Raw genomic sequence first — 10,391 nt, 5'->3', positions numbered from 1 at the left:
TTTTAAATTTCCAATTATGCAGAAACACAAAACATAAAATGCTAAGACATTTATTTTTCTTTTATAAACCTTTCAAATCAGCAGTTTTTATTGTTGCACTATTTATGATAAAAGCAACCACTGCTCAACAATACAATAACCTTTTCTTTCAGACAAACACACTTGCAAAGCAATGCTGCTTTCTATCAAGATCTATGAATCACGGGCCAAATATTGACTGAAATATGAAAAACTTGAAATTACATAATACGTAAAGATGTCTTAGTTAATGTAGCTTTCACTTTAAATAAATAACAACAGTAATGCTTCTGTGTTTGTGAAAATTTATGTGAGCATCTACGTGCGAGTCATAGAAAATATGATTTTTTCTTTATGCTTTTGCTGAAACACTGCAGAACATTTGCAATGCCCACTAAGTAAAACATGAAGGTTTATATCTGTTTATTGACTTTTCAATCAAGAGTTTTACAGAGAAAAAGGTTTGTGATGACAGGTATTCTACAAGGTTTTTTAACAAATTATAAAAAATTATGTTTGGCCATTTCTACTACATGGAAGTGGAGGTTTTTACACCCAGTACAATTTTCTGCTTCAGTCTCTCCATGTAATTTCATTTATGTATTGGATATACGATGTCTTTGGCTACACAAAAATGTGGGTCTCTGCTTACAGTAAAAGAATTTTCACACTTACACTGGATTTCCATTAACACACACATAGTATCAGTGTCAAGTCAGAATGGAGCAGTACTGCTCAAAGAATACTGTGCCTTTAACTTTGATCAGTGAATTTCTTCCTCAAATGGTGATGATACTGCAGTGGTTCACCAAATTGAAATCACTTTGTTCATTGCACTGTAGTATATCACATCAAGCACAGTATATCACATCAAGTAAATGCAACAAGGAAAAAACAAAATAATTGTCCTAATGTCCTTATACAAAATTGACAAAGAACTGTCTTCTATACACTGACTCAATTACTGTGCTGACGCAAAAACGTCTTCATACACCAGGGAACTCAATACCATTGGTCATTGCCCTGCTGAGTGTATGACTGGCTGTACACCTGCGTCTGTTGCTGCCCATATGTTGCTGTTGGCTGTTGCTGCCCATATGCTGCAGTCGTCTGTTGCTGTCCATACGCTGCTGTTGGCTGTTGCTGCCCATATGTCGCTGTCGTCTGTTGCTGCCCATATGCTGCTGTCGTCTGTTGCTGCTCCTGCCCAAATGACTGTGTCTGCTGCTGCTGCTGCTGCTCTTGCCCATATGTGTGTGTTGGCTGCTGCTCATATGTCTGTTTTTCTCCATAAGTCTGCTGTTCATAAGCCTGTTGTCCGTAAGGCTGCTGCCGATTGTACGTTTGTTGTTGGCCATATGACTGTTGGCCATATGATTGTTGTTGGCCATATGGCTGTTGTTGGCCGTATGATTGTTGCTGTCCATACTGCTGTTGTGACCCATATGACTTTTGTTGTCCATATGACTGTTGGCCATATGGCTTCTGGCCATATGGCCTTTGCCCAAACTGCTTTTGCCCATATGGCCTTTGACCATATTGCTTTTGTCCATACGGCCTTTGGCCATACGATTGTTGCCTGTAAGGCCTATTGTACTGGCGCTGGGTTTGTTCATCATCTTCGTCATCATCATCATCATCATCATAGTCGTCTTCAGAATCTTCATAATTCTGTAACATACCTTCTGTTAGTAACACTTTTAGACTAGAATTCCCATGCTGTCTACAAATTTTTCCCACCAATTGCAGTAACTTCTGTCACAGTCTTTGTCACTACAGGATTTAACAGAAATAATTCTCTGATTTTGAGGGATCACTCCACTCTGAAGTGCAATTAGAAAAAATTTGAACACACACACACACACACACACACACACACACACACACACACACACACACACACACGAGAGAGAGAGAGAGAGAGAGAGAGAGAGAGAGAGAGAGAGAGAGAGAGAGAGAGAGAGAGAAGTTACATTTAGAGAAAGTACCCATGTTGCAACCCATTAAATCACATTAACAGTTAATATCACTCAAGTGGTGATCATTATCAATTACACACTGTTGCTGTTTAGCAATGAGGTACAATTTCAACTGTAAGACATTGTAAACAAGTATTCAAGGCCAATAACTGACCCACTGAATGAATGTCCATTTCATAGACCCCATGATCTATGCGGTTCATTATCACTTTCTAGCATGTGTTGTCTGCATGATATTGAGGCAATGACAGGAACCATGGCATTTGACAGATGTTTCGACATTTTAAGGAAATTTCTGTGGACACAGCATGAAACTGAAAATAATGCACAGTTCCATAATGACAGAGGCACAGCTCATATCTTTATTTTTCATTGGCCTGTTCAGTTCCTTGGTCCCCATCAGTTTAGCATTTTTTCTAACTTCTAATCCTCTGTAAAGATCGGTAAAATAAAGTCTGTATGAAAATAACAATTAAAGGGCGTCAATACAACAAGAAAATTTACCTGTCTGCAATTACTTGCAAGGTCACAGATAATTTGCATGAACTGTTATCAGTGTGTGGTTGATAAATGTCACCTATTGGTAGCTTTTCTCTTAAAAATTAAAAAATCTTACAAATAAAAGAATTTTGAACATTCCTTACTTCATTTGTTTTTATTGCCCTTAAAAAAATAGACTGAAAATTAGTTTCATGTACATATTATAGACTGATAATGATAATGCATAATGAAAGGAAGACGAATCTTAAAATGTTGTATTCAACTGACTGCAAGGACAGGAGGAATGCATTCGGCAAAAAACACTGAACATCTTATCAAGAGGTCAGAGGACTGTAATATTGGAAAGTTGCGAGATGAAATTTCTGTCAGCTAAAGCTATTCCCTCTAAGTACATTTATCGGGTGTCTCTGCTAAGAATTGCAACATGCATTTTCTCTGATGTTTGCGCAGATATTTTCAATTTTATTTACGCAATGTATGGATGGAGTCCGCCCTAAACAAATACGGCACATTACGTGTTTCACACAATGTCCGGTATCAACAGAAAACTGTGTTTCTCATTACATACATTTTTTTTTAATGTAAAATTATGTGACCATTCAATTGAACCGACATAGCAAGGGCTGCAAAACACAAATATTAACCAGTAATCTAGCAAGCAACAATGCAGTAGCATTGTTGTATGGCAGTGAAAAGACAGGCAATGCATTAAGAGCCTGCGCAAGAGCCGGGCAGGCCATGCAGTGAAGACATGTAAAACAAAAATTTACTGATATGACAAATGTTGAGAGAACATCGGAACTAACTGCTTTTTACTTCAGATAAAGATCTGTATATATATGTTCACATCTTCTGTGCACGACTTGCCCTGTGCCATACTGTCTGTCCACTACTGTCATGCAGCAGCAGTACTGAGATGTAACTGGACTACTGGGCATTTCTTATGTTTTTCTGTTTCTTGTGTTGTTAAACTAAATACCACAGCAGTTTAAACTTAAGTACACACAAAATTACACTTATCCCCCCCTCCCGTGAGATTGACACCAATGTCTTCTACTGACACTGGGTACTGTATGAAACACATGACGAGCAGTATTTGTTTGGACTCACTGCATCTACACATTACAAAATCAGAATTACAAATATCTGATGTAACATCAGACCAAAACCCACCTGAAAACCCTCAGAAGACACACATGGAATAGTGGAGAAGTGTTGCTACCATAAGCAGGGGAAACAGTTGTGGCTGAATACATATAAAGCAAATAATAGATTGTTAAGTGCAGCAGCGACCCACCAAATGAAAATCGTCTACAGAATGTCAAAACGGATCTAAGTCAATCACACTGAAGACAGAAAGCAAACAGAGTCACAGCCAGTGAAACCAAGACATTACTACCTCAAAATTTTCTGCAATTCATTAAAACTTAATGCTATCTACCAACTGGCATAATAATTCTGCACTGATTTTTAACACATTTACATGCTTTATTTGAGTGAAAATTAGTATTTTTAATGTTTAATGAACAAATGTGATTTCTGAATGTATCACAGCAAGATACTTCAGGATCGCTTTGCCACTGAATGGGATGTGAAAATAGAAGAACTTGATGACAATCATAAATTATTAACTTTAAAAATTGTCCACAATAAATTTATACAAGTACTTAACTACACACACCAACGTGCAGCAACCTTTTAAAACAATACGAACTGAAGGGTCCAGGAAAATGGGTCCAGGAAAAGGAATAGCTAAGTCCATTTTTACAATTTTGAGTTTTCAGCAGTATATGAATGTGTGGAACAGACCCAGTATTTCCTACTATAGTAAGTATGGAAAAACCACTAAGTCATACTGTAAATGAGGTTCAAAAAGTCTCTGTCCAGAGGAAAGGGGGGGGGGGGGAGGGTGCAGGGGGAGTCTTAGTATGTTAAGTGCTGATCTGTAAATAACGATATAAGTTGCAGCTCTGACAAACAGTTGTTGTAAAACATTACTGTAATTATGTGCACTGTTGGCACATTAAGCTTACGTGTGATGGTCTCTACACAGTCATCTCATTTCTGTACTTCCAATACAGCGCAACGAAAGATGAATGTGAAGCAAGATTTCACAATGCTATTTACAAGCACAGAGTACAAGGAAAAGTAGGGGATGGAGTCAAAGAAGTTTCAGTTTGTCATAAGGCATTTAGGGTAATGCATTGTTGAGTTGATTCTTAGAGAGAGAGAGAGAGAGAGAGAGAGAGAGAGAGAGAGAGAGAGAGAGAGAGAGAGAGAGAGAGTGTGTGTGTGTGTGTGTGTGTGTGTGGGGGGGGGGGGGGCATGCGTGCCCGTGTGAATGACCTAATGTATATGCTTTTCCTGGTTTTTAATTGTTTACATAAGCAAACCTTATATTGAAAATCATTGTCAGTCTTGTACAGTGCTGGTACTTTTTTTTCCTCTTTTCTTTCTGTCTGTACACTTTCTAAAAATGAATGTGTAAGAAAAAGAAATTTGTGCTGTTCAGTGTTAAGTTAGCAGCATTGAAATGACAAAGGAGAAACAATAAAAAAAACGTGCTCATATATAATATTGGTGAAGTTACCACTGGTGACTTGCGAAGAAACCGACTTTCATTGGAACACTTTTCTTCATATAAATGCTCTGACGGATCTCTCAACTAAAAAGCTATGAAGAAGTTAGAGTCTTAAAAAACAAGTGAGGCATTCATTTGGTTTATTGTTTTCAACATTCCCACCTAACTTTTCATAGTACAAGTTTTCAATATTCCGAGATAGTCCCAGTCCCAGTCCCAGTCCCAGTCCCAGTCCCAGTCCCAGTCCCAGTCCCAGTCCCAGTCACCTAAAACTATCAAGACACTTTTCTACTGGAGATACCCCAGTTGATAAACAAAGAAACATGCCATGGACATTAAGTGCTGAAACAGCTAATACAGTTACACAGCATACTGCCTCCTTTCCAAGTAGTAACAGTAATTAGGCTTATGTGTGCTTCGAAGATCCACTGTTTATCAAATGCAATTTCTACATTTTTCCTTCATCCTGAACTTGTTGCCAAAAAAGATAGTAAGGATATCTGTTCAATGATTCGTACATTTTGTAACAACTATTATTGACATGGCTGTGAAAAACTGGAACATATTTTGTGATTTATATTCTTGCCAAAATGAGGACTAAACATTTATTCAATTTTTGTACAATTTGATTACAGCAAACAGAAGCTCTTTTCCCATAAGAGGACGTTCTATCAGGAATCAGATAAAAACATGGGCCTTATAAACCAGAAAGCTCACACAGAAGTCCCCAAAGATTAAATACAGGAGCTCATATCAGCTCGGTCAAAGACTTTTCACCATTTAATGTTACTGAAGCGACATCTGAAACATTTTGCCTATGGACAGCATTCCTCAAGCCCTTCCACAAGCAAAAGTGTCCCTTTCCTATGTGTCCAGTTAGGAACTCATTATAAACAGAACTCACTCAAGGCGTGCCAATTCAGGACTTATAATCGTCCAGCTGAAGAATTCAATGGACTATAGTGATTTGCGAGGGTTTTCAAGTAGCAGTAAGACTGCATGATAATCCCCAAAACTTACCAATTTATTTATTATGATAAAATTTCATATTCTAAAATGTTCCAAATGTTTCAAATCTACTACCCACATCTCGTGAGAAATACCAGGATCTAGAAGTTTTGAAAAATTTTTGTGGGTCAGCAGCACAAGAATATTATAACAGTCTTCCTATTGCTTGAAGTTCTCAGAACAGGCAATCTTCACTTCTTAAATGTAGTTCGATTCTTATTTCAAGCAATAAAGGAAAAGTCAATGCTTATGTTTCTTTCAATTCACGGACTCATGCCCTCCTTTCTTTGAACAAGGTACTCTTACTTGACTTATTCATCATCATCATCATCATCATCATCATCATCATCATCATCATCATCATCGTCATCGTTTCCCCTCTATACAACATCTGGTCGGGTTGGGGTATCAATGGTACTTTGTCACTTTACTGTCTTTCCACCATTCTTCTTCCACAATTTGGTTCCATAGCAGGTTTCTCCTCCTTCAACTCATCTTTATTGTATCAATCCATCTTTTTCTCTGTCTTCCTCTTGATCTCTTGCCCTCAATCTTGAGCACCATCATTTTTCTTGTTATTCTTCCCTCTCCCATCCTCTTTACATACCCAAACCATTTTAATCTATTCTTTTCAATTTTTTCAGTCAACTTCTCCACTCCAATTTCCTTCCTAACATCTTCATTTTTCACTCTCTCTCCTCATCTTCCCTAGCATACTTCTCAGAAACTTCATTTCACTGGATTGTATCGTACTCTCCTCTCCTCTAGTCACAGTCCAAGTCCCTGAGCTGTAAATTAGAGTAGGTGTGAAGTAGTTCTTGTATAGCACCAACTTGCACCTCATTGGCACTTCCCTTCTCCACACCAAGTCCCTCACACACTGGTACAATGTACTACTCTGTTGTATTCTTTTGCTAATTTCTGCCTCCAAAAGAGCATTCCCCATTAATACACTTCCCAAATATTTAAAGTTGTCCACTATTTCAATATACCGCCCCTTAATATGAATTTGTCCCTTGCCCTCCCTATCCCCTCTGGTTACCACCATGGTCTTGCTTTCCTCCACACTAAATTTCATTCCATATTTCTCGACCTTATCATTTACGATGTCTATTTGTTTTTGTACCTCCTTACTGTTTGTTCTTCACACCACAATATCATCTGCAAATAGTAACAGCTTCATCTCCCTTCCTCTATGAGCTTCTTTCGTCTCTCTGAGTATTTCATCCATCACCATTATAAATAGTAGTGGTGATATCACACTTCCTTGTTTTAGTCCCGTAACACTCTTAAACCATTCAGTTCTTCCAACTGATGTCTGCACACACAACAAGAGCTTTTTTCATACATTGCCTGGATGACTTCAAGTGTTTTCTTTCTAACTCCCTTTCTCATCATGGCTGCCCATACCTCTTCTCTGGGAACACTTTCACTAGGTCGAGAAATGTCATCACCAGATCTTTCCCACACTCCCAATGTCTATCCATCAACTGTCTCATACTAAAGATTGAGTCCACTGCTGATCTACCATGACAAAAGCCATACTGCTCCTCTTCTAACTGCCCTTCCACTTTTACTCTCACTCTTCTTTCCAGTATCCTCTCCATTATTTTTGCTACTTGGGATAGGAGTGTGATCCCTTGATAATTGCCACATACTTTCCTGTCACCATTCTTGAGAACTGGGATTATTATTCCCTTTCTTCATACACACATTTTTGGGTCCAAATGCATCTTATTAGTCTATATAGCCACTGTAGCCCAACTGGTCCAGCTGCCTTATCTCCACAGTATAATTTCATCTATCCCAGGTGTCTTTCCTGTTTTCATTCTATTAGTTTTTAAATCATAATGACAGGTATTTGGAAAAAAAACACATAAAATTATGAATTCATACCTTTTTACCAGATGGTGTGGTTTCTCTGATGTGTTGTGTTTCAGCAGTGACTGTTTTGTTTCACAGTTTGTCATCTGCAGCCACTTACACCTCCAACACTTGGTTGAATTTCTCTCAGCTTTTCCTCTTTTCTTCTGCTAACATTTTCTCACACTTATTTTTACTATCCTGGTATTTCCTTTTACTTTCAGTTGTTCAGTCTCTGTTCCATTCATGCCAGATTTTCTTCTTTTCTTTTGCTGCCTCCATCACCCTCTCATTTCACCATGTGTCTCCTTTTCCTTTACCCTTCCGGACACTCTGCCACAGGTCTCAGCAGAGCTTACAAATGCTTCTTTGAACTTACCCCATTCCTCTTCCACACTGCTATACTCGTGTTAGGGATTTTACGCTTGAGTAACTCCTTGAACTTTTCTTGTACCATGCCATCCTTTAGTTTCCACACTTTTATTTTCCTTTCCCTTTCTTCCTTTATGTCTTTCAATTCATCGAATCTCATCTTTTCCACCACCACTCGATGGTTTCCATCAAAAGCCTCTCCCGGGAGTGCATTTACATCCATCAAGTGTCTCCAATTTTTCTTTTCCACCAGAAAGTAATCGATGGCCATCTTTGTCCATCTATCACCCCATCCATATCTCATTATCTTCTGGCTATTATTTTTACGGAACCATGTGTTGCCCACAATCAGCCCATTTCTTTCACAGAAATCAACCAGTTTCTCTCCTTCCTCATTTTTCCTCACATATCCATATGGGCCATTTATCTCCCCATTCCCTTGCCTTTCTTTGCCTACCTGCACATTTAGGTCACCCATTACTATTGCTTCCATACCTGTAATTATACTCTCTAATAAGTCTAGAAAATCGTCTATATTTTCTTCTTTATTTCCTTACTTCACTTATTAACATGTAAAAATGACAGTTAGAATAACTATGTGATAATATTTTTACAGAATATAATGTAAGTTCTGTATTTTTGCAAAATAAGTTTAAATGCTACAGAACGGGAAGATTCAGAAAAGATTCAAACATAAATATTAATGTTCTGTAAAATGTATAAAACTGGGCTTGGCTCATTCTTATGCCTACAACTGCTCTGTACAGAAAGGTCGAGAGAGAGAGAGAGAGAGAGAGAGAGAGAGAGAGAGAGAGAAAGAGAGAGAGAGAGAGAGAGAGATCCAGAATATTCTAGAAAGCCCGGCACTATTTCAACTAAACTTACATGGTAAAAGAAAGAAGTGTTATAGGAATACGATTTCTCTAGCACTGCTAGGAATGGAGTATTGATAAATAGGGGAAAGGGGGTGACATTTCTTCTAACAGTAAGTGTTGACGAGAACAGACAAACACATATAGAGAACAGGAAAACACAAATATTAAGCAGCAGTCCAGCCAGAAGTGACGGAATAACATTGCTACATGCTACATGGCGGTACCAGACAGCACAAGAGACCAGCAAGAGTACGTACACACACACACACACACACACACACACACACACACACACACACACACACACACACACACACACACAAAGCCATTGTATCACTGGGCTGTCCTTATCTTTTCAGGAGGTTTTAAGTGCAAAAAACTCATTTCATTACAAGAACCATACTTGCTTCAATGCCTTGGTTAATACAATTGTTCACAGTGTAACACAAGCACAAAATTATATACCCCTCATTCTACTATCGTATGTTGAAAACCTCGTTCGAATATCAAACTGTTCATGAAATAAAAGCGATGCAAGGTTTAGGTAAATCATTTTCTATAATAAGAATTAATATCTGGTACCAGTCACAAAACTGCAGCATGCACGTATTTCTCGTTGGAAATACAACAGCAAAAATATTGTAACAGTATGGCTGGAGAGTAGAAACAATAATTTGTGAGACATATTTTGCATCAGAGGCCAAGGCTACCTCTACCACATCCCACAACCACTGTCTTCCCAGAGTTAGAGATGTTTATTATGTACCAGTTTTCTAACTGAACATTTATTAGATATCAGCAAGCACAAGAAACAGGCAAGAAATACAAAACTGTTGACCTGGCAGTCTCCTTTCTGTAATATATAAGATACTCACTGGAATCAGAAACAAATAAATAGAATATATGATAGTTATTACTCAAGGAAAGGAACAACAGGGGAGTGACTCCAAGGGGGGAATGAAATTACAAAATGATGCAATGTGTATGAATTACCACTCTGCCTTTGTCGTTAAGTTTTGGGAAACCTTCTTACTACTATAACAGACCTTGAGACTGATTTAACTTGTGTTAGAGAACTGCTTTAGTTTCAACAAATTTCATCACAAAAGTGGGAAATAAATGACATGAAAATATTTCTCAACAGTTAGAGGAAGTTTTCAGATCTTTCCGTAGGTAAAACAAAGAATAAGAGTT

General features: G+C 38.0%; 1 protein-coding gene across 3 annotated transcripts in view; it reads right to left on the bottom strand.

The window, feature by feature from the left end:
* Positions 1 to 426: 426 nt before the first annotated feature.
* The window catches only part of LOC124794656 (RNA-binding protein EWS-like), a 93,556-nt gene continuing 83,591 nt past the window's right edge, over positions 427 to 10,391 (bottom strand). For all 3 annotated transcript variants that reach the window (XM_047258182.1, XM_047258181.1, XM_047258180.1), the window contains one exon: positions 427 to 1,689. In XM_047258182.1, the coding sequence (XP_047114138.1) occupies positions 1,021 to 1,689 (669 nt within the window). In that variant the 3' untranslated portion in view covers positions 427 to 1,020. The remainder of the gene's footprint in view (positions 1,690 to 10,391) is intronic.

Source organism: Schistocerca piceifrons, chromosome 4 (assembly GCF_021461385.2).
Source record: "Schistocerca piceifrons isolate TAMUIC-IGC-003096 chromosome 4, iqSchPice1.1, whole genome shotgun sequence".
In the NCBI taxonomy this organism is placed as follows: domain Eukaryota; kingdom Metazoa; phylum Arthropoda; class Insecta; order Orthoptera; family Acrididae; genus Schistocerca; species Schistocerca piceifrons.
The sequence above is the reverse complement of the archived record's forward strand: the minus strand, read 5'-3'. Positions and strand labels throughout refer to the sequence as shown.